Genomic DNA, 26172 nt, shown 5'->3' on the forward strand with positions numbered 1-26172 from the left:
GTAGCTGGTGAGTTGCAAGTCTACAACATCTCTCAGATGATCGAACCGTTTCTTAATTTTGTTCTTCTGATTAGTCAATGGATTTAGTTGCATGTACAATTTTTCCATTTGAAGCCTTTCGTTTCCCTATATTTGAGACTTAATAAAATTCTTGTGAGTAGAATGGTGAAGTCTATCACCCAAACAAATCATATGCAAGGGAGACAATCACTTAAGGTCCATCTGATCTTGAGACATTGATGCCCACTTTAGCATGTCACATCCTAAATTGACAAGACTCGTGATTGGGACCCAAAATATGACCCCTAATTTCTTGTGTGAGGATTCAAGAAAGATTCATCAAGGTATCATGTTCAATTTTAAGCATTTTTAGATTAGATCTAAAGGGATCATTTTAAAGAGGGAGGAAGAGATCTTTTCGTAAAGATGTCTACCTCCAAAAATAGAGGAGATATTTAATAAAGATATCATCTTTTAAATTAAGAAATGGGCAAGAGATTAAGAATACAAACCTTCCATATTGCACACTTCAAGGTATATTCAAACCTTTTTGACCTAGGAAGCCCCCATCAACAAACCTATTTTCGTCATTTTGTGTGTAGGAAATTGATTCAGGAGTTACGTGTGAAGAATTTGGCAAAGTAAATGATGACAATCAAACTCAAATTTTATCTGTCTTGAAAGCCTTTTATCTCGATGGCATTAAATTAAAGTTCTTTCTCTATTTTCTAGTGATCTCTAGAGCAGAGGTTGCTTTGCATCAACGTGGGATACATTTAACTTGTGTTGTATCTGCAGAAATATGTATCATAGGTCGATGCAATGCAACCTCTACTCCACCAATACCAAATAGAAGAGAAAGTACTTTAATTTAATGCCATCAGGATAAAATGCTTTCAAGACATATATTAGGTATAAAAGGAAGCCTACCCTATCATTTGAAGGGGTCTACCTACAATTCAAGTGATTTCTTAATTATAAAATCAATTCAATTCCATTAAGTGAACAAGCAATCAAGCATTGAAGGAGAATTCAAGTTGGTGCAGGTGCATTTGGAAGACCAAAGGACTCAATGAATCCATTAAAGAATTTTGAAGGTCTTAGGAGTGAAGAGCCAATCAATTATGATGTCTTAAGGTTCATTATGGCCTTTAATGATGAAAATTGTAATAAGTTTGTAATTTGTCCTAAAGGGCCTGGTAAGGACCTTAGGACCAACAAAAAGTTGTAATAGGAATTTATGGCTTAGGGAGTCTACAAGAGTTTAGGCAAGTTCAATAAATCATTTCATGACCTTGTGTGTCAGCAATTAAGAGTTTTTTATCAAATGGTCGATGTAATTCTTTGTACGACAGAGAATGCTGGTGTACGGACTAGGACAAGCAATAACAACAAATTTTTGTTTTCTTGAAATTTTTGGTGTTTTGGCTTATGGTAACTCTGTCTTGACTGTATATTCGAATTACTAATGAATTGAAGAGACCTTGAACATCTTATTTGTAGGGAAGATGCACTAATAATCCATTTGTCTCAGACTTTAGACTAGTTGCATTGACTATTCTAACATATTTGTGCAATTTCCCATTTGATTTGGTTGATTTACAATGAGAATGGTCATTCCATGAATGTAAAAGGCCTAATATTCATGGGATGGCACTCCTCTAACATGTACAATAAATTACTAATAGGTTGATGTGCAGATTGGGTGGAGAACCAGGGTGATCACCAAAACAACGAATGTAAGAGTGGAGAAATTGCTTGCTAAGGAGCAGCAGTAGAATATCCGCCTTAAGGAGGGGCTCATTTTATGATTGACAGTGTTTAGACATTTCAAATGAAAGGAATCCATCATCATTTGGATGGTATAGTGTTTGGAAGAGGGTTATATGAGAAACCCTACTTTTAAGGGTTTGTGAGAGGCTAAATAAGCGATTTTGCATCTAAGAAGGTTAAAACTTGTAAATAATTGCATTTCCTTAGTTTTGAATCATATACTTTCCAAAGCAACCTTTTGATAGTAGATTTTGTGTACCATCCTAATCCAAAAAGCATTCATTTTGTCTACATCTGATAGTCATTGCTAAAATCAATTTAAAGTGTATTCATTTAGGGACCTTTCATAAAATATTCTCAACTTACACATCATAAAAGGATCTTAAAATATTCATTGTTTATAATGATAAGAATTTGGTTGTTCCATACACCTTCCTTTACTATTTTAAAAATATCATCAACCAAAATATTGTGCAGCAGTAGTATGGAGTGAATTTCATCTATTTTATGCCCAAATATTTCATCATACCACTTTCTTTTCAAAGGCGACTGATCGATTGCGCTGTTTGGGTAATGCATTCCAAATAAATACAGTTGCATACCATTTATCTCTCTTGAAAGCCTTTTATCCTAATGGCATTAAATTAAAGTTCTTTCTCTATTTTCTAGTGATCTCTGGAGCAGAGGTTGCTTTGCATCGACCTCGAATACATTTAACTTGTGTTGTATCTGCGGAAATATGTATCCTAGGTCGATGCAATGCAACCTTTGCTCCACCAATACCAGATAGAAGATAAATTACTTTAATTTAAAGCCATCAGGATAAAATGCTTTCAAGACATATATTAGGTATAAAAGGAAGCCTACCCTGTCATTTGAAGGGGTGTACCTACAATTCAAGTGATCTCTTAATTATAAAATCAATTCAATTAAGAGTGAACAAGCAATCAAGCATTCATCAAGAATTGAAGGAGAATTCAAGTTAAAGCACAACATTCATGATCAACAGTCTGCATGACATCCTAAAACCTTGTGTGAGGATTCAAGAAAGATTCATCAAGGTATCATGTTCAATTTTAAGCATTTTTAGATTAGATCTAAAGGGATCATTTTAAAGAGGGAGGAAGAGATCTTTTCCTAAAGATGTCTACCTCCAAAAATAGAGGAGATATTTAATAAAGATATCATCTTTTAAATTAAGAAATGGGCAGGAGATTAAGAATACAAACCTTCCATATTGCACACTTCAAGGTATATTCAAACCTATTTGACCTAGGAAAGCCCCCATCAACAAACCTATTTTTGTCATTTTGTGTGTAGGAAATTGATTCAGGAGTTACGTGTGAAGAATTTGGCAAAGTAAATGATGACAATCAAACTCAAATTTTGATGGCATGAAAAGCAGAAGAGTAGGCTAGTTCCATACACCTTCCTTTACTATTTTAAAAATATCATCGACCAAAATATTGTGCAGCAGTAGTATGGAATGCATTTCATCTATTTTATGCCCAAATATTTCATCAGTGTATATATCACTTAACAAACCACCTGATACTTAATCTACATGTCTATCATATGCAAGACAACCGATACTAATCGGTATGTATTAGTTAAGCCCGATAACAATCATTGTTCACAGTTAATATATTAACCGATATTAATCAGAATGCATTGGTTAAGCCCAATAACAATCAGTGTTCATAGTTAATATGTTAACCAATATTAATCAGACTACATTGGTTTTAATGTAAACCAATACCAATCGGTATTCTGTGCTATAAGATTTACAACCGATGATTATCGGTAGTTAAGCATTGATTGAACTTTTCAAGTATGGTTGAATATATACAAATTTAAAAATGATCATCGATCAAATGAAGGAACAATAGCTTGAAGTCTTCATCATAGTTTATTGATAGGATAGATGATTGAATGAGAGACTTCATTTATCTCTCATTCAATTATTTATCAACTTACCGAGGCTATCATGCATTAATAGGATATAGGGACCTTATATCAAATTAAGGAAGGCATGAGAGTGATATATGTATTAGTGTAATTATTATACTTTTTGAATATTTATCCTTGGTTACATTCAAACCAAATTACAAGTTACATTCAATATAGGACCACAAGTTACATCACCCTATCTACAAGTTACATTCAATATAGGACCACAAGTTACATCACCCAATTAGGGTCAAACCAAATTACAAGTTACATTTATAGGGTATGTCCTATTCAAGCTAGCTACTATTTCAACACATTCTAACACATGTATCTATTTCTATGCAATAATTAGTAGTAGCTACATAGACTGGCATGGTACATAAGTTATTTTCTAATAGTGCCCTTCATATGCAATTCTTTCAAGATTATTTAGTTGTATCTACCTTCTTAAGTTATGCAAATGGAGATTAGATTAGGTTATGTATCTACTTTCTTGCTCTGTAATTCTCATTGTGTTTAATAAATTTTTATCCCTTTGGTGAAAAAAAGGAGGTTGATGATAAATATCTATGTTGTCTATTAGTTGATTCCCATGACAGTACGTGGTTAATGTTGATACAAAGTAACACTAACATGAAACTTTGATGACAATCTAATACACATCACTGTTGAACTTACCCCTGTCTCATATAACCCTATGTTGGCTAGGCCCCACAATAATTAGAAGATCCTAATTACTACTGTCATAAACCTTGCATTGACCGTCACAATTTCATAGTGAGTTGAGTTAATTAGTCCATTAGCGAGATTGGGAAAGAGTTTGGTATTGAGTTAGGTGTTGGTGGAAGGTTTAAGGAGGTACCCTATCATCATAATTAATATTATAGAGTGTTGTGTGAAGAAGAATGGCCATGAAAGGAGTGACTGTCCTAAGTGCTTGAGACTGTCACAAAAAGTGAGTGTTGCAGCGATGAATCTTCCTTTGACCTTTGTGTGTTTGGGAGGGTAAAGACCCATGGTGGTATATGTTGAGTGGTTGGGAGGGTAAAGACCCACATATCAACTATCTACTTTGACATCCTAGGATGGTGTCCACCTACTCTAAAACCTTGTGGGCACTCTCTGTCTGATACTAACATATACATAAAATGTGCCTCTCATATAACCCTATGTTGGCTAGGCCCCAGCATAATTAGAAGATCCTAACTACTAAAAACACTAGATTCTCCCCTAAAAGGTTGTTGAGTCATAGAAGGCCTAGCTTGATAGCCCTATAGTCTCGCATACCTAAAATATCCTTGTGTCTATGATGGTCACATGTGACTACCCTATGGCCCCTACTATGCTCTAAACCTTTGTCCCTAATATTGATACTATTGGGTTTTTCTTTGTAAATCATATAGTAAGTCTAAATTATCCTTTGAAGGATGGGGAGGCCTATGGACACTTTAGTCCCTTCATCAAGGTTACAAACTTCTCTCATGCGTCTTGTGTCCTCCCATGTACCTCCTTTTCCATAAGAGACTTTGCCATAGCAACCCTAAAGTTATTTGGATTGGCCATGTGTAGGAAAACTGAAATTTTGGGCTTTCCACCCCTAATGAAATAATTGACAAGTAACTTGTCTTGAATGTAATCTACAAACTACAAGAACTCCAGAAACTAACTCTCATGTTGAGCCACTATGAAACGTTATTATGTAAATTGTGAAACTCATCTATGCATCTTTGTCAAAAATATTTTGAAATAGAACACACTTTGAAGCACTTCAAAATGGTATCTGGAGAGGGTTTCCAATGTGAGTTGGTGCATTTTATCCTCCCAGTACCACAAGGTGGAAGCAAGTCCTGTCAAAAATTGCATTGAAAATTATGCCTTTAGGTTGCTCACATATAGATGCAACCCAAAGCATAAGTCCAAGCTAAGTAACCAAGACTTATCCTCAACCCCATTTGTGGATCTTAAAAATGTAGAGGATTGGAGATGAAGTAACTCTCGAATATGATCCTTTGGCTCATGTTATGTTCTTGCTATAGTCTGTACCTCTTTTATTTATGCATGATGAGGCTAGGTAATGTGTATTGATCAATATTCTATCTCCTCTATGTGTATTCCCCAAATTCAAGGTGAACTCCTAATAAGCTCCCAAGATGCAAGTATATGCTCCTCTACTACAAGTGGATCCTCATGGCTTGTAAGATTTGAGGTCCATACTCGGGCTACTCATCTTGGTGAAAACTCTCAAAGTGATATGACCCTTCCTTCCATTTCCTACACCTTATTTTCTAACCCACACCTCATAACCTTTACCTCACTTCCTATCATTATTACCTTCCATCTACCTTTCATATCCCCTATCTTAACCTCCTCCACTTTCCTACATCCTATCCTAAACCTTAACCTCATACACACTTACTTTTACTTCACCTACCTAACCCCATTCCATCCTTCACATCCTTTTATCTCCCCCCATTCACTTTCCTACCTTCCAAACCCCTAACATATCCTAACTTACTCTTTCACTATTACATCCTTCATCACTTACCTCCCTATCTTATCCTAACCCACACCTCATAACCTTATACCTCTCAACTTCCATTTTATACCACCTTCCTAATGGTACACTTATGCTCCCTTCCAAAACACTGACAAAAAATAGCACTTGATCACTACACGGTGCTCTCATGGTTCTGCAGCGGGGATTTTCTATCACAACCATATATACCAACATCCATAATTAGGATATATTTTACATAATGGTACTCGATCACGCAAGTTTAGGTCATCCCTCTCCTTAATTAGGATATATTTTAAATATGGAAAGTAGTGTTAATATGTTTCAGGCTTACTATATTGTTCATTATTTAAAATGCAGTGTTTAATTAATACATGATTGTAGGATTGTTCAACGGTTTAGGTCTTGTAAGAAATTCTTCTTTTAAATCGATCATATCATATTACGGAAACCTCTCACCATCTCTGTTATTGGCAATTAATCTGATAAATCTATAATAAACTTTGAATCTAAATATTTGAATATGTATAACAATGAATTTGCTGATTATACCCTACCTTTTTTCTTCAACCGGATCTTGTAATGCCCAATTTAGAGTGAAATGATGATAATTGAAATGGCCGCCCTGACAAACACATTCTTGCAACGATTAAACCAGCATAGGGAACCTATGTCCGCCTCCCTCCTTTGTGTTCATCGGGGGATGGCCCAACAATAACTTCTCGACTTACTAGACCCCCACCGCAACTTCTTGAGCGCGTAATCGATCCGGATTCTTTTGCCGGAATCGGCATGGGAGGAACCACTTCATTCCGCGGCTAGAGCACTAGTAGTATAGTTGGTATTTTGTAATGGCAAAGGTGAGATGAAGAGGCGGGATTTTGTAATGGCAGAGGCAAGACAAAGAGGCGGGATTTTGTAATGGCAGAGGTCGATGGGATGAAGAGGCAGGATTTATGAAATGACTTGGTCTTTTCTTTTTTTTTTAAGTAATGCTCGCGGTCATCAGAATTTTGACGAACGCAGGCACTTTTTCTAAAAAAACACAAATGTCATTGCTAATTCCTTCTTCGTCGAAACCAAATGTTGCATTATCATCGGAATTCCGATGAAAGCGGGCATTTTTTCAAAAAAAAATCAAATTTGATCACAATATACCTTCTCCGTTGGAAACCTCCGTCGGAAACCTCCGTCGGAATTTTAGGCCAAATGTATTAGTGTCTATAGTGGTGTGCTCATTGGGGGAAATAGTTTTAATACAAGGAAAAGTTATTAAATTTGCATCTATTGTCCTTGATGTCAAAGCGGGAAAGAATAAATAGAATAGTGCCCTTTGTCCTTGATGTCAAAGGATGAGAGATATATAATAGAATAGTGCCCTTTGTCCTTGATGTCAAAGGATGAGAGATATATAGTTTGAGTTTAATTATCTTTGTTGTTGGTTCCTAGTGATACACACAAGTGTTTCCATCAATGAAAAAGGGGGAGAATGTTGGAAACATGAATTTTTGTGTTATTTTGTCATTGATGTCAAATTGTCTTGTGTTGTCATTGATGTCACCATTTGTTGCAAATGACTTGTTGCATTGCCATTGATGTCAACTTGTCTTGCATTGTCATTAATGTCACTATGTATTACAGATAGTTAGAAAAAAGTATGTTCTGATGTTATAGAGTTGTCTAGTAATTCCATTGATTAAGTATGAGGTATTTTCAGAAGGTTGGCCCATAGTAAAAGGTTCAATATGTAGGAAATAGTATTTATACATGAAAGAGTATTTAATGTTTTTGTGAAAGTATATATTGTATTCCTCTGATATCTAAAGATTATATATTGTGGTTCTTGATATAATTTTTATGATGTTTGTATTGTACTATCAAGTTTATAGGTTCTCTGGTACTTAGATGGTTGACTTAGTTTTTTTTCTTTCTGATAGTGGAATGTCTGTTAAAACTAGTCCAAAGAGTACTTGGTGGTTCTCTAATATGTGGTTTTCAATGTTGTGTCTTGGAGGATATTTTTATTTGATTTTTGCAGTCTTCCAATTCAATTTTCTAGTCATGGTTTGATCTAGAAGTTCTTGATATAATTTTTATGATGTTTGTATTGTACTATCAAGTTTATAGGTTCTCTGGTACTTAGATGGTTGACTTAGTTTTTTTTCTTTCTGATAGTGGAATGTCTGTTAAAACTAGTCCAAAGAGTACTTGGTGGTTCTCTAATATGTGGTTTTCAATGTTGTGTCTTGGAGGATATTTTTATTTGATTTTTGCAGTCTTCCAATTCAATTTTCTAGTCATGGTTTGATCTAGAAGTTCTTGATATAATTTTTATGATGTTTGTATTGTACTATCAAGTTTATAGGTTCTCTGGTACTTAGATGGTTGACTTAGTTTTTTTTCTTTCTGATAGTGGAATGTCTGTTAAAACTAGTCCAAAGAGTACTTGGTGGTTCTCTAATATGTGGTTTTCAATGTTGTGTCTTGGAGGATATTTTTATTTGATTTTTGCAGTCTTCCAATTCAATTTTCTAGTCATGGTTTGATCTAGAAGTAAACTTTTGATGTTCTAAGTTCAGTACTGTCAATTGATTTGGGTTCCAACTGACTGAGGTGATGTATATTATTTAATTCATGCCTTTTTTGTCCATACATATTTTTGTGTTTGAGTTTTGATGTTGATATGGGTCTCACCATGTCATGTGTAGATCCACATCAAGTTGTGCACATTTGAGCATAATTTTGGGCTGATTGGTTGGCATGCTACATTGCTTATCTGCACATTTCACTTGGTGTTGACCTTGGAGGATGTCTTAGCATGTGCAATTCTTTGGAATCGATTGGAAATATTGTGTTATGATGTGTTTGGGTCCTTTATATCTCATATATTGGACCACATTTGATGTTATAGGTTTGAGTGGTCCAATTTGTGTAATATTATATATTTTGTCTATGGCTGACCTAGTTTAGGGTTTTAGTGAATTATCTTGTATAAATAGGAGTGTGGATGTATGAGTTGAGTAATGGGATGGATGTCAATTGATGTGAAGTATATATGATTAATGAGAAAGTTTATTTGATATTTGAGAAGTGCAAAAGATAGTTAAGAAGATAATTGAGATAATTTTTGTGGTTAGATGTGTTCAAGGATAGTTTCATGATCAAGATATCTCATTTATTTCAGTTTATTAATCCTCTACAAGAGCCATAAGAAGATCAAAAGTAAATTTTTTTGAGGTCTAGACTAATTCACCCCCCTCCCCTACTCTTAGTCATGTGTTGTGTTCAACAACATCTTGGTAGTGTCAAGTTTTCTATTGTTAGGTGTAGAAGAGTTACAGTTACGGGAGGCTAGAGGTTGAAAATTGAGCCCACTTCATATGCCTCTTAAGAAAAATGCTCAAGTTTGGGACATTTTCAATAGGGGAAATAACTCCATTCTTCAAAATTATGAAGGGTGGTGATGAATACCTATCATCACAATTCATGAATAGCTAGAAAAATAGTAGATTGGTGGTTGGGGGTGTTAGAATGGAGATTTTGGAGGAACTTATTTCTCAAGTCACTAGGCTAAGTTGTGATGGAGAGAAAGTTACCCAATTAAGTCAAAAGCAAGCATATGAGGACTATATCTTTCTTTTCTTAGAGGATCGAGAATGACTAAAAAGATTCAAGAATGAATTTTGCAGAGAAGAGTTGTCAATCCCATAGGGAACTATTAGTTATCGTTTGATTAAAATATTTCACTTTGGAGGAGAAATTTGTAATGGTCAATGGCTATCACTTCCCTATCTTGATTCATTTAAGGCACCACAAACTTGTAAATACCTCATATAGCATAGCTATTTAATGTATTTAAACTTCATCATTTGCAATAAATTTTATGGTTTACAAAAATACAATTGAAATTATATAATTCTTTTTAGTAAAACATTTTGAAATTTTGAAATTAAGCATTTCAAATCTTTTGTCAAAGTTCACATTTCATTATTTTAAAAAAATGGCTAATTAAACCCTAATTTTAGTCCCTTGTCTCAATAGAAACAACCTAAATATGTCATAAGTTGTCCAAATTAATGGAAAACAAAGGCTAAAACTTGTAGTGGATGATTAAGAGATAATGTCAAGCTTTCATATGTTGTAACATTCACACAAAAATTCACTAACTAAGCATTAGTCTAATTTAAAACTTACTCTAATGTTATGTAAGATTTTATCATAGAAAATAATACCTATGAATAATGCCTTAATGTTATTTATAACAACCTAGCTACTTAAAAATAACAAAACCTTAAAATGAAGTGAACAATTCTTACTTATTTGATTGATTGAATATATATAATAAATATAGTAAATTTACATTTTGAAAAAATATAATGAAATAGAGAATGACAAATAACTCTCCAAAAAGTGTAACTCTTGATGAATAAGGTAATCTTATCCAAAATGAGGTATTGGAAAACCTAAGAGGATAAAACCTCATGCTCTAGAAAAATACAACCATAACTAATCCTAAATAAACAATTACTAGAAATAATTTTATTCTATGGTGTAATAAATGTATAGTAAGAACTATTAAATGTGTAATTATACCAACAAATTTCTTTAAAAAGTTACAAAATGAAGAACAAGCTATTGTGAGAACCATGTAATGAATAAGTAAGGTAACTAAAAAAATATAATATTGATGTAAGTTAGAGGGTAAATTGTTATTTCTGATAATAAAAATCTTTTTTGGATTGGCCACTCAAAGATTTTCCCTCTTGCCATATTAGACATGCTATAGTTTAATTTTCCCCTCACGTTGAATTTTGCTCATTAATAAACAAAGTTATCCTAATTGAACATTTTATTTATTTATCCAATTAATACAATGATAATTAATGAGTAAAATTGTTACACCATACTACTCCTTTTCTAATACTTATATAAATTGCAACCTTTCAACTCACATTCTATTGTTACAACCATAAAAAAACTAATAATAAGATTCAATGTATATCAGCTAAACAAATTTCATTTAATTCACTCTTAGTCTTAAATACATATTATAAAATCAAAATTAGAAAATAAAACATGAGAGGAAAAATATAAACCCTGTAATATTTTCAAATATGTAAACAATGATTTTTTAACAATTACAATTTCAAAAATCAAACCAAACTTTTAAATACTCGCAGACAAAGTACAAGAATATGCTGCGGGCGGCTTTGATCAGAACTCCCCTTTCAATTTTATTGTAAACTATTTTTTATAATTAGTTCATGTAATACCCTCAATTATGTTTTCTATATAATAAGTATACTGTAACTATTTTGGTAAAAACATGCAATCTATATCCTTGAATTTATTTTCCGCACTCCTTCAATTGTACGTCATTGGAAGCCGACAATAATCCCCACGACTGTAGAAAATGTATGACATTTTCACAAAGAGCAGCTCCTTTCAAGGGAAGAAATTCCACATGCCTTAGGAACACCGGATCCCCTTGTTGTGACAATCGATCTTGAACAGAGTATGAACAGCTTGCTGTACGCTGGGGAGCATTTCTTATATGATCCCAAATGCAGATTCGTATGATAGATCTTCTACTGTCATCTCCCTTCCTGCGCGGAGGGACTTCAAAAGTTTTAGAATGTAGGGAGCCATTAATTTCGTTGAAAACTGTCATTAGCACATCCATCTGTGGAAGACGGACATTCTCCTCCCTTTCTACGACAAAGAAAAAGAAAGCTGCTACACATAAAATGCCGGATTGCAGTGTGAGATTCTTTTGGCCTACAAGAGGTTGCGATTCACCAACCATTTCAGAAGATACCGACAAATCCAGTCTCTTCAAACGATGAAAATCCTATATTTCAAACAAATCAGGGGATCAACATTACGGTGTCGTAGAAACTGTGAATTTGGTTTTTGAATGCTTATCTATATTGTTCATTATTTTTTAACATCTCAAATTTTGCGTCTTCAAATGTATATTTGGGAAGAGAATATTTTATAAATGGTGTTGAGGAAGAAAATTAAAATAAACACGCACAAATTATTCAAAAGCAGATTTTCTATTCATTCAATTGAATTATAAAACTTCCTTGATCATGAGATAATGGTCAACCGATCATAGAAATCAGAAACTAATTGCATTACAAATTGCCTCGCTTTATAGAAGTCTTGAATTATTATAGAGAGGTCTTCAATTGTTTGGTGAGATTTAGAAATTACAGTTAGATTATTAAAGATAGAAATAAGAGCTAATAACAAAATCATGCAATACATGTAGAAATATCCTAACTGATATTATCTTCAGTTTTGCAAAACTCTAAATTTAGAAAACTATGCTTTAGCTTGCAACACTACAGTTCTCCACGTGTAGTTCTCATGCAAATCATACGAAGCAGAGAGAAATTATAGATGGTGCAAACATTCTTTCTCGTAGGGTATGTTCTCATGCTGCTGCTTAGCTTATTTTGGCTAGCAGTAGCAGTAGTTGCTCAATTTTTTTAGGAGTAATTTGTGGAGCAGGTGGCCCCATGGAAAGTAAAATGGCTGCTTACTTTTATGCAATCATGTTAAATCATTATTGTAGGTGAAATTATTAGTAATAGGTTTGCAAATAAAAATTGTAGGTAAAATTATAGGCAAATAGAAAAGAGAGGAAACAAATATGATAAAACCACATGTCTGTTTTCTGCTTATTTCTAGCCCCCTTTTTGTCAAAGCTTATTTTCAACTATTTTCAACTTTTAAGCAGCTGTGGCTCCACTGAAATAGGGGAAGATTCCAATTTATCTTTTTTGCCTAATTTAAATTTTACATAAGCACACTCTCACTGCTTTAAGCAGAAAATGTTGATAAACAGCCGCAAAGAAACATGGAATTAATTCCAACCATGAATTGCTCCAATTTTTTCCTAATGCAATGCAGTATGCAACAATCTCTATTTTCACTGCCACTCCTTCATTGATCATGTTTGTTGGTGTAATCGTTTTTAACCATGCACACACTCTTAATTTACTTGGGAAATAGAATCCTTCTAGATGCATAGTTGTATATTAGTTATCAAATTAGATATATCAATTTTTTTGTCTGAGTAGTTATACTTACTTTTTTTTCATGATTGAGACATTTGTCCTCATTGTTTGTACACTACCCTCCCGAATTCTCCTTTCTAAGCAAGAGATCTGTACATTGTAAACATCTCATTCTCATCATCGATGTATTGTGTATTTTGACCAGTGAAATAGCTTGTAGTTGTTTCTCATTATTTGATGGAGGTTTGAGGTTTTGGCTTGCATCACAGATTCTTGGGTGCGTCAACATTGTATCAAAGCGACTGTGACTGCAGCTCCTTCCTTTCTTGAAGATTCATTTAACGATTGTTTGCTATTGGCATTTGGAAAAAAATGATTTTTTTCCCTCTAGTTTTATTGTTCCATTTTAGTTATAGATCCATGCTGGGAGATTTATTGTTACGTTGAGGTGAATTTTTTTTGGAGGCCATTTTTGTTTTGCAGATGTTATTTTTCTACAATTTGGTGAGCTTGGATTTGTTATGGCTATCAGTATTATTGACAGGATTTGATCGGGCATCATCTTTTGTTCTTGGCCCGTAGTTTGGCATTCCATTGATTGTGATATATCCATGGGTTTCAGCTTGGCTTTTGCATCATGGAGCTTGGAGAGAGTTTTCCATCTGTGGAGGCTTTCTTCTATGATCGAACTGTTCTCTACTCCTCAGGCTTTCCCCACACATTTTGCACACTCATTTCTCATTGGTTTATTTTTTTTCTAGATGCAATATTTGCATAAAGTTGTTTGCAAAATATTTGGGCATTTAGGGTTCATTTTGCAAAGAGGAGGCATCAGTTGGTGGGCCCGTAGGCAGAGTTGAAGCGATTTGCATAGGAATGTTTTGATCGGGTGTTTCATTATTTTCTATCCAGGGCATCATATTTCCTTTGTCCAAGCTTCTTTGGTAGATCTTGGCTGGCAGTTTGTTTGAGGCGGCTTCTGAGAGATCAGGATTGTGTTCTTCTCTATGTATGTGTCTGTGATCTGTGTACGGATTGCAATTTAGGCACAGTTCTACTAGCCGGATTCGTGTTTGAAGAGTGGCCACATCATTCCTTGGCTGATCTATTTGGGAGAAAGGAGGATGCGAATTTTTCTTTAGGTTGTGACTTCACTCTATAGGTTCCATGTTGCTAGTAGTAGTGAGTAGCAAGTGGTCTCATCGATAGTAAAGTTTATTTTTATGCAATCTTCTTAAATCATTTTGTAAATAAAATTATTATTAAAAATTCTTACAAATAAAATTTATAGGCAAATAAAAAGGAGAGGAAAAAGAATGGTGAAGCCACATGTCTTTTTTTCAATTTTTAAATAGTTTTGCTCCACTAAAATAGGGAAAGATTCCAATTAATCATTTCTCTCTAATTAGAATTTTACATGGGAACACTCCAACTGCTTAAATTTAAGCAAAAAAATGCTCATAATTAGTTGCATGGAGACATGGAGTTAGTCTTAGCCAACTATCAAGCTAGGGTGACCTATGCGTGGGCCCGTGAAGGAAGGTGGAATGTGCGGAGTTTCTTCTTCATTAAATGTATAGTTTTATTGTAGAACCATTTTGAGGTAGATTGTTTTCTACATAGTGTGGACATCAGGCTCATTTTCACTCACTCAAGCTTCATCTTCTATATGTGCAATATTTTGCATAGATCTATGTGATCAGTTTTTTCATCACAGGAGGTTGAGCATTTTGTTTCTATAATTGTGGTTATCATTAGAGGTGCAACAAAGTGGTGGGCTCGTCTTCATTGTGTTGAAGCATGAGCACAATAATTGGGTTATTTTAGTCCCACATTGTCCTTGCAACAAGTCTTTAGAGGCTTTATATAGCCTGTTCCTCCTACATGTAATCATGAGCAATCCTTACATGGTCAACCTTCTCATGCGTGTGTATTTGATTGGTGACTTGTCTCTTGGTGGTGATTGCTAGCTAATTTGGTGCGGGTACTTGCCAACAATCTGCCCTATAGGCCCCTAATATGTTGATCTATATGCCCCTAATATGGTTTGTGAAGGTATGTTGATTAGTATTTATTGCAAAGGTATGTTGATCAATATTTATTGTGAAGGTATATTGATCTATAGGCCCCTACTATGTTTTGCGAAGGTATGTTGATCTATAGGTCCCTAATATGTTTTGTGAAGGTATGTTGATATATAGGCCCAGGCTAATATATTTTGCGAAGGTATGTTGACCAATATTTGATCCTCAGTGACATGATTTCATGGTCAATTAACATTGTTTTTTATTAAGTGAAAATCAGGTTTTGAAGGGGCCCCGAAACCCTTTTACAAAGAGATAATCAAAAGATAAGACATTAAAGACCAGCTAGATGGAGAAAAACACAAAAAAGAGATAGCTGGCTAATACAAAAAGCCAACAAGAAGCCAAAAAAAGCAAAGGGACAACACATAAACAACTAAGAGACAACCACAAGCAACGGACCTAAGAAAGGTTTATGATAAGCTTCACTGCTTCTTGCTCCAGGTGGACCATAGAGGCAACAACGATCTTCAGTTCCTCCAGCTCCTTGGCATGCTGGGTCATCTTCCTAGTACTTGCTCAAGTTCTTTTGCTATGACCAATAGTCTCCCCTTCAAGAGTCGGAACCTTATCCTCGGTAGTATCAATTGTGTTTTTTCCTGATGGATTTGTTCCAGTTTTCTAATCATCACACTGAAGCTATCGACAGAGGCTTTCAGAATTTTTTGGCTTTGTTCTCCAATTTTCTTCAGGGTGTTCTCATGATTGAGTACCCGCTTCTCTAAATCATTGAATTTAGCCTCCACAACCTTAAATTGAGAGCCATATGCACCATTGATAGCCTCTAGATCACTGATGGCTTTTCTCAATTCATTCAGGTAGTTGGGCAGGGTACTGAGCTTACCTGTTCCAACAACTTCTAAGGTATCCACTTTCTTAGATGAATCCTCTTGCTTGTTCTTCAAACTATCCATCTTTGAATAGACCAAATCAATAACCTTGTAGAACTCCATCATCCCACTCTTTGTAGTATTCAGCATGGTAATAGGAGAGTTTTTGCTATCAATGTTGAACTTTGGAGCAGTATTATCCAGGGTGTCCACATTAGCACCAATAGTTTTGTCATTGGGAGGTAGAGTATCACCTTCCTTCACCGTCTTCCCATCTTCTTCAACATCATATGTCTTTTTATTGGGGTCTAGAGGATTGGGTTGGACATTTAGAGAATCATTCCCTTTTTCTGGGCTGATATCAGTGATGACAAGGCTCCGCTTATTTTTCTTCTTAGGCAGTGGGGTAACATAATCACTATCAGTCTCCATCCCCTCATCATCCTCTTCATCATCTTCAAGCCAACTGTCCTCCTCCTAAACCTTACTCCTTTTTCCTTTAACCCCTTTTCCATCTTTCTTTTTTCCAGACCCAGAAGCCATATCTTTGTCCTTCCCCTTGCTAGAACCTTTAGCAGAGGCAATCCTATCACCATCATCTTCCCACTTAGTATCAGACCCCTCATCTTCACTGTCTTCTAAGTTCTCAGACTCATCATCCAAATCTGAAAGCTCGGTGATAGAATGTTGCACATAGGAGGCCTTGACATGGTTGTATAAAAGCAACATGAACCCTTCATGCATGGGAGGGTTACTATCCGAATTAGCCCTAAAATCCTTAATGCTAGTGTTAAGGGAGATAAATAGATAGAAGGGTATAGACACCAAATCTTTATGGTGAAAATGATTCAGAAGCACAAAGTGATAACCATAGACATGAAAGTATCTACCATGAAGAGTAACATATTGCATGAAAAAAAAGAAAACCCATCTCCATACCTTCTTTATCACCTTCGGCAAGTAGTAAGTCTTGCTGGATTTCACCAATTTGGTTTTCTCAGACTCCTCCTTTGAGAATCGCTTGACAGTAGCCTTTGTAAGATTTTTATCTCTGTAAAAATTTTTGCCTCCCATCGACATGCTAGTGACTTCCGCAATCATCCCTTTGTCAATTTCAACCTTTCTTCCTCCTATGGTAATTTTTCCATCTTTGCAATTCTTCTTGAAAATTTTGGTAATGGTAGGGTTTTTCCCAACAATTATCTCCATATACCCTGTCATCTTGGTCATTTCTAGAATAGCCCATGCCTTCGGCTTATCTTTCCATTCATCACATGAGAGCGACTCAATTATTTTCCTATTACCTCCCATGACATCAACTACCAAATTATTCCTTTCCTTCACAATGTAGAACAGGGCAAAAGTAGAGATCAAATTGCAGAGAAGGAAGGTATTCAAAATAGAAATGGGCAACCACAAAGCATGTGGATTCTTGTCTGCATTAAATGCTAACTCAATCTTCCAGTGCCGCTCTTTCCGATTCATTATGGTCATTTGCATTGATAAGTACGTTGTCATTATTTCTTATCACTCCCTCATAACCATGCACTCTATCATAAATGAGGAAGGCACGGGCCTCATGAGGAGGATCCAGCTCACCTCTCCAACTCATCATGTGATCAACACGGATAGCCATGTTGGCCGCCTAATCAGCCATAGTGTTGGTTTCTCTATAATTGTGAGATACAACACACTGCTCGAAAGACTTAATTATCTCCTTAGCTTGAGATATGATATTTTTTATGGCCTATGATGGAGAGGATAAACCCTTTAGGAATTGAAAAATGTTGTTAGAATCTCCCTCGAGCCAAACTTTACTAAATCCCAATGATTTAACAAGGGCAAGGGTTTGGTAAGCAGCCATGGCCTCAGCTAAGTGTTTAGTTTGTGATCCCATGGTGAGTGCCACCGCCGCAATACAATAGCCAACGTCATTTCTTATCAGTCCCCCACACCCAGTTGGCTACAGGTTTACCTTGTCTACCCCATTCAATTAACATTGTTGGCCCAAATAACAGGCCCAAATAACAATTATTTTTTAGCCGTATAGGCTATTTTTTGAAGTTTCCATTGTGATAGATTTATTTTTGAGCATATTTTGAATAATCATTATAGTCAAAAATTGTTTTTCTTTTCATTCATCTCTAATTATTTCGAAGAAGGGGAACTATGTTAAATGGAGAAATGGAATCATCACCCATCTCTAAAGGCTTATCTTTTTGCCATTTTTGTATGATCCAGCTCCTCTACCTAGCATACCTAGTAAGCTATTTTCTTGGCATTGTAAGAGAGATCATCTCCTAGGAAATATTGATATGCATGCAGATGATAATATCTTAGTCTCTATTTTTAGTTTTGAGTGTCCTTGTGCTCTTTGGACTACAATTTGGGATTTATATGGTGACTATGATTCTTAGCCATTCCGAGAAGATCCTCTTTCAGTTTGTAGTGTGTCTCTTCATTCTTCAATGTGTCTCTTCATCCTTTCTGATTTCAATGTGTCTCTCGACAGTTATACTATTATTATGCAATTTTATACCTTGGATAATTTTGAGACTTTAGATGAGGTTGAGGTTTCTTCCAAGGTTCTTAATTCTTCATCAAAGGTAGTTGATCTACCTTCACTTGAGACTTTAATTTTTTCTGATGAGAAGGAACATCATTGTATTTTAGACCTAGCTGGAGGACACATTGTTATTCATTCATAGCATGAGCTATTTATTTGTCTTCCTGATTGGAATTCCTATTTTCTAGGAATTGGTTCATTGTTTGTGAAGTCTCACATTTTAGATTTGGAGGACATATTTCAGGAGCTATTTCTCCTCTTTGATGACAACCATTGCATTCTTGTTGTCACATAATCTTCATCTTTGGACCTTTTTCCATATCTTTTTCCACATAGTTCTAGTTTCTCACCTTATTGTTTGTCAAATTGGAGTGTGACATCATCATCTTTCATGGACAAGGAAACACCTAATAAAATTTTAGAGACATTTTCATTCTTCATGCTTCCATATTTCTTTGCATATCCAAAATGATAAACATCCCTACATCTATATATGGTTTTGTTTCTTCCTAAGGGGAGACAAGTTTTTTGTAAGCATTGGATCATGTTTTGTTTGAACAAACACTTACCATTCTTGGAGGTGATTATTCAATATTGGGGGCTACATAGTCTCTAACCTTTCCTCCTATTGGGGGGACATCAATTGTATCTTCATGAAGGAAGCAGTCCTTGAGAGGTCTTGAGGAGTCCTCCTTCCTTTCACTTTTCTTTTCAACAATTTTTTGTTCCCTCTTTTAGAGATGAGTTTTCTCCCACAAGATTTTCCTCCTTTTCTCCATTTGTGAGAGATTTGCATTCCATTGTATTTTAGTTGTACATGGGTACCTAATATAGCAATGTGGTTGGGACCCACAATGCTTCTCATATTGCATTTTCATTCGTTGATTGCATCTCTTGCATATTTCTCCCTACATTACACTTAAGTGGGGTGTTGGTGAATGCATTTCTAACCGTGTACATACTCTCAAGTTTACCTAGAAAATAGATTTTTTCTAGATGCATAGTTGTATATTAGCTAACAAGTTAGGTATATCATTTTTTGTGCCTGGGTGGTTATACCTACTCATTGTGTACATTGACTAGTGAAATGGCTTGTGGTTTCTTCTCATTGCTTGGTGGAGGTTTGAAGTTTTCACTTGCAACATAGGCTCTTGGGCACACCAACAATACTTTTACTCCTCTTGTAGAGGGCTTCAATGCTTGTTGACAAAACACTATGACACTTTCAAAGGCTTTGATTTGGTTTAACTTCCTCATGAATCAAGGGCTTAACATTTTCAAAGGTGGCTTCAAACTTGGTAGGGGATGTCAGATCTTCTTTTTGACTTCAATCTCCTCCTTTTGAGGGTCAACTTGATTGCTAGCTCTCCTACTCCAACCATCTACTACCATTTTTGAGACTTTACTTGATCAACTCATCTTCTGTTTGTCTCCCTCCATTTTCAATCATACAGGGTAGTTTTGAATTAAAAATTCTAAATTTTAATCTTTGAAAGATTTTCCATGATAGACATAAAGACATAGAATTAAATGCAACACAGCTGCAGTTAATGTTTTTTGCTATTTATTTCTCTCTTATTGGACCTACAAATAGATGAAGGCAATCATTTTGTAGTAGGTTGAAGTTTGAAAACACAGGAAATATTTTGGCAAAGCAATGAATGTGAAAAACAAAAAGTGCAGATTTTTTTGATATGGTTGTAGCAAACAACAATAACAATTTATTACCATCTAGAAACAGGGGATTGCCTTATTTTCTTTAAGTTTGATAAGGGAGAAACAACTCCATTTTATAAATCGGTTTATATTTTTAATATATGAATGCACAATACTTATAGAAAAAGAAAATGTTTTAATCTCATAGTTAATGATCTAAGGAGAGTTCCTACTTTCAAAAGACCTGAAGAATTTAAATCGATGAGTTTGTATGAAGTTGTTTAGTGGTCAAAGTGCAAGAAAAAGATGCCAAGTTTAAAGAAAGTTAGCAAAGACCTATGTGATTAGAGAAGTAAAGGTATTTCCATAAGGAAGAAGATGAAAATTAAAAAAAGAAGTTCAAATCCTAGAGCCCCAAGTTGGCTAGTTTGAAGAAATCACCAAAAATATGGGCCAAAAAAATTGTTGCAACAGTTACGGTCAACAAGAAAGCAAGCAAAAATTTCATAAAGACACTAAAAATAATTTGATGGCATTGCACACTCTAATGGTAGTTGAAGGTGTTGTCATTGATGGCAACCTTGCAATCTTATGGCACCGGTAGGCACCGACACCGATAGACTCTACACCAACAGATAGTTCACCGACAGTGACAACAATGCATACCGACACCCTAGCCGACAGGATTTTGATTATTGTATTTTTTATTTAATTATAATATCTTTTTGTAAGCCGACATGGCATATTGTAATAAGACTCATATATAAGTATGAGATCTTGTAGATCATTTTGACATATATGATAGAGGATAGATATGATGGATATGTAGAACGAATATTAAGGCAGATTTTGTAGAAGGGTTTATGGTTATTGTATGAGCTTAAACCGGTGTTGAACCTGGCATAGCAGATGCTATTGTAGCAGTACATTATATTGGATTCTTATAATCCATTTTGTAAGTCAGTGAGACTTCCTTTTGTATTTGAGTAGTGAGCTCTAGGAAATTGGCCTTCTTGCATGTGTAGGCACCTCATTGTAAGTAATATCCATTCATTGGCCAGTGAGTGAATATTGTGGGTCACAAATCCCACCGAGGTTTTTCCCACACCGAGTTTCCTCGCCAAAAATCTTGTGTTATGGTGTGCTTTCTATGTTGTCTTTATTGTTCATATTTACTGCATTAATTCGTGTTTACTGGTACATTATTTTGGAATGCAAAATACCTAATAAGGTCAGAAAATCTATTAACCAGTTAGATACTGATTCACTCCCCTCTCCCTCTCAATATCTTTGGGACTATCATTATTTGAAAGTGGAATTTATCCCAACCATAGATGAAGTCAAAGGGTCTTTGCAGAGTTGTAGCACACTGATTTTTGAAGATACCAAATGAGATGCCAAAGGAGATTGCAAGTTTTAAAGATGTCAACTCCTAGCCATGTCATATCAAAGAAAATCATTGTTGAAGCCAAAAAAGAAAATCATTGTTGAAGCCAAAAGTAGATTATTTGAAAGGCGAATTTATCCCAACCATAGATGAAGTCAAAGGGTCTTTGCAGAGTTGTAGCACACTAATTTTTGAAGATACCAAATGAGATGCCAAAGGAGATTGAAAGTTTTAAAGATGTCAACTCCTAGCCATGTCAGATCAAAGAAAATCGTGCATCGTTGAAGGAAGTGTTTGATGTTAGGAAGAGAGATATACAACATGCAAAAGGATAGATCACAAGATTCAAATCATCCCATTGCAAAATGAGATGATGTTGTCTTGAAGTCACTAGTTGAAGCTTAAAAAGATAATTGCAAGAGGGTGCAAACCATGCCAAGAATTATCACCTAGTCAAAGCAATTAAAAGTGAGGCACTGTTAAAGTGCCCATAAAAAGAGCTTGAAATTTTTCAGAATCATGGACGAAGGAGGAAATGACCAATGTATAGCTAAAACTATTGGATCAAAGGTTTATTTCTTGTAGATCTAGAATGCTTGAAGAGAAGAAATGATTTGTTTGTTGCTTGAGAATGAAGTTTGTTCTTTGGTGAAAGAAAATCAGTCTCAAAATACCCTGAGCATAAGATGTTATGGAATGTTTTGTTTTGTCGTTGTTGTCCATTTTGAAGTTGGTTTGGTAGAGCATAGAAAAAATGAGGAGGCTACATGTGTACATGTTTAGATTGAGAGGAAATTAAAAAATTGTGTAGAAGAGTATTCTTAAACTTTGTAGATTAGAGGATGAGAGGAGGATACCAGTTGCCTAAGGTTGTGAAAATGTAAGTAAAATTGTTAATGGATTAAGGAGACAATATGGTTGTATTCTATAACATTTGGTATTTGTGTAAGCATGTTTTAGGATAACAGAGCCCACTTAAACAAGGATCCTTGAGCACCCATAGTGTGACTCTATGGGAGGTGTTGAAAAATAAGTGTTTCACACTTGAACCTAAGATGGACTGGCAACCAAAATGGCTAGAGTTCATGGTTAGAGCATCTTGACAACATCATGGAATTTTTTAGGTTTGATCTCTAGAATTTGAACATTTAAAATGAAATTGGAATTAGTAGTTGAGATTAAGAGGAAGTGTCGGAGATTGTAATCCTAACTACCTTAATAGTATAGGCACCCTAAAATCCTTCGTATTGACAATTAATCTCTTTAGTAAGACATACAATGAAGAAAGCTATCTTTCTTAGATTTATTTGGATCTTCTACGACCTAGACATCATACCATATAAGGGATTCGCACGTTCTATGGGTAGTGTTGAAATTATTATTTAATGCTATCTTCCCCTACTTTGTAGCTGATCTATTTTTCTATATGATGTCAGATTTCATATTTTGTTAAGTACTCTTTTAGTAGAGCAGAGTCCAACTCCACAAAGCTATAAGTGTTTGGAAAATGGTGTCTCAATCTTACACACACACACTCAGATATATATAATGTTACTATTTTTAGTAATTTTTAATTTGAGTACGGATTGGTCCAAAATTTTCCCCAAATGTTTGATTTGACTAGATAAGGTTGCTAGGAAAGTTTCATCGCAAGATCATGTCTAAATTTGAAGATATTAAAGTTTTTGTTTTTGAAGTTATGAATGAAAGTTTCAAAGTCAATTTTGAGGGCTTTAGAAGCTCTAAAACAACCTAAAAGTGTCTATACCTAGCATAGGTTATAGCTTGATAGAGAACATTGCAAGATTTTCAGCATTTTAAATGGCTCATCAATTGGACTCCAGGTTCAAAAGTTATGGCCTCTAGAAATTGGGTCTCTTGAAATAAGAAATATAAAAATGTGTCGAACACATAAATGTTTTAAGAGGTGGTTTCTGCAATGATTACAGGTTTTGATTTCATTGAAAATGCTTTTTCCTTTCAATGTGTGCAGCTTACCTAACTCGAAAAATATCACAAAAAACAACTTGTGATCTTGGACAATCTCCTATGGCAGCTTCCCTTGTGCAAACTGAGATTTCTTCATTAAAAAAATTAGCTGCAATATGGCAACAACTTCTTTGCAAATCTCATAGAATGTTTTTTTGCTTGGATATTGACTTTCTTGTACAATCTACTTTGACTCTGGGAAATTTATATAGACTGCCATTTGGGCACTCTCCTTGCATGGCAGTTGAGCTGGCCTAAAATAAAAGTAGTGATCTCTTTCCCATGGTTGTAGGCAACACTTGATTCTTTATACAGAGTATCCATCAAACTACTTTATCTTACTTCTAGCGGCTTCTATGTTCAACGACTACATTTAAAATAGGCAAATTTTTTGGCCTACAGCTCCCTTGCTGCAACCTAAATTTTTTGGCAGATTTTCCTCCGATCAATTAAACGATGCCCAATCCACTCAGCGATCCTTCTGGTAGCGCTGGATCTTTTGATTGGTATCATTCACCTCCACATGTTTTTGAAAACTCTTGATCCGGATAACCTCATTAAACCTGTTCTAATATCAATTGAAGAAAATAAAATAAACACATAAAATGTTCAATAAATCATTTTATTCATTTAAATTGATTATACATATTTTTGATCACATGATTAAATATCAATTGATCTTAAAAGATCAGAGGCAAAGAATACAAAACCAATTGAATGACTAGAAAATCTTCTTTTGAACAATTTGTGTGTGTTTATTTACTCAATTGATATAAGAACCTTCTTGATCATGAGATCAAAGATAAGATGACCATAGAAAAAAATAAAAAACAATTAAATAAATAAATAATTGCATTACAAATTCTCTCTATATAGAAGTCTTGAATCATTCAATGAGATTCCGAAACTAGACTTAGATTACTAAAGATAGCAATGAGAATTAATAACAAAACCATGCCGTATATGTAAAAATATCCTTACTGAGATTATCTTTAGTTTTGCAAAAATTCTAATTTTAGTTTCTTATAGTTTGCAAGAATGCAGTTCTCTATATGTAGTTCTCAAGCGAATCATGAAAAGTATAGGAAATTTACGGATGGTGCCAACAGTTTATATTTCAAAGAGAAGGATTAGCGAATTTGGACACTATAAAGATGCCACACAAAAATATTGGAGAGAAAAACCGATATGGAAAATACGTACCCTCAACAACTGGTAAATATGCAATCGAATGTTGTCACAGCCTATCATGCATAGCTCTTCAATTTCAGGAGGATGAACAGGAAAAACTGGATGAAGAGGCGGCGGAGGCAGCGAAGCAGGAGGAGGAAGAGGACGAGACAGCGCACCATCGAACGATAACGTTGAAATAGATCCGATACCGCGACTTAAAATAATTCGAACAACGTTGAAGAAGACATTCTGCAACTTTGTGCATCCAGAAACGCTTAGAGACACGAGACATTCTGGAAGAGGGTCCAATTTATCAAGTTCCTTACATCCGTCTAGTCTTAAATATCTCAGAGATGTGCACCCCAGCAGTGTTGAAAGCGCAGTAAGACTTTTGCAGTGAGATAAATCCATAGTCTTCAAACGTTTCATATCATTCTCGACTGATATTGATTGCAACTTTGAGCATCCTCTGGCATTGAGAGCTGTCAGGTTTTCTGGAAGCGTGGGAAATACTACAAGTTGTTCATTCTGGGCCATCTCTAGATTCACTAAGGATACAAGCCTTCGAAAGCTTGATGGAAATTCTGACAAGAAATTGTTACTAACATCAAGAAACTTTAACCTGATAAGATTTCCAAAAGTTTCAGGCAGGGCCTCTAAACTACATCTGCTTAAATACAGCTCTTCCAAACAGTGAAGTTCACAGATCTCGTTAGGAAGAAAGGTCTGTTTGGTGCCGCTCATATCAATGTATCTCAGAGATTTGGGTTGGGCTATGGATTCAGGCAGAACAGGGGAAAGTAAAGACGATCCATTATGGTCACTACCGCACTCTATTCCAGCCATCTACCAGAGCAAAAAGTGTAGTGAGACAAATATCATCCCTACAAGCAAAGAATGATTTGTATACTGTTTTTTGGCTCAATTTACATTAAAATTTGAGCAGAGAGTAACTGACCTGGGCGTTGTTGTCGTTTAAGTGACAGTCGGATAAGACCAGATATTTTAGGTTTGTAGGTAGTCTTTCTATCTGAGTCTTTACCTGCAAGTCCCACCAAAGCAAGAAACCTAATTTCTGCAATGGTGCCAAACTGTGTATATGCTGAAGCTCCATGCGCCTTCTCCACATGAGGCCCTCTATATTGCTGTTTTCCTGTTCAAAATGAAAGGCAGAGCACCGCTTAGCAATGTTTCAACCCAGTTGAGCTTATGATCCAGGCT

General features: G+C 35.1%; 1 protein-coding gene across 4 annotated transcripts in view; it reads right to left on the minus strand.

Annotated features, from left to right (window-relative positions):
* Positions 1 to 11434: 11434 nt before the first annotated feature.
* The window catches only part of LOC131040753 (disease resistance protein Roq1), a 90887-nt gene continuing 76149 nt past the window's right edge, over positions 11435 to 26172 (minus strand). For 3 of the 4 annotated variants that reach the window (XM_059221606.1, XM_057973708.2, XM_057973707.2), the window contains 3 exons: positions 25910 to 26104; positions 24982 to 25797; positions 11435 to 12089 (listed from right to left, as the gene is read on the minus strand). In XM_059221606.1, coding sequence (XP_059077589.1) covers positions 11586 to 12089; positions 24982 to 25797; positions 25910 to 26104 — 1515 coding nt within the window. In that variant the 3' untranslated portion in view covers positions 11435 to 11585. Of the gene's footprint in view, positions 12090 to 23799; positions 24342 to 24981; positions 25798 to 25909; positions 26105 to 26172 lie in introns of those variants that run through there. The other variant, XM_057973709.2, reaches the window with a different exon arrangement.

Source organism: Cryptomeria japonica, chromosome 5, assembly GCF_030272615.1.
Source record: "Cryptomeria japonica chromosome 5, Sugi_1.0, whole genome shotgun sequence".
In the NCBI taxonomy this organism is placed as follows: Eukaryota; Viridiplantae; Streptophyta; class Pinopsida; order Cupressales; family Cupressaceae; genus Cryptomeria; species Cryptomeria japonica.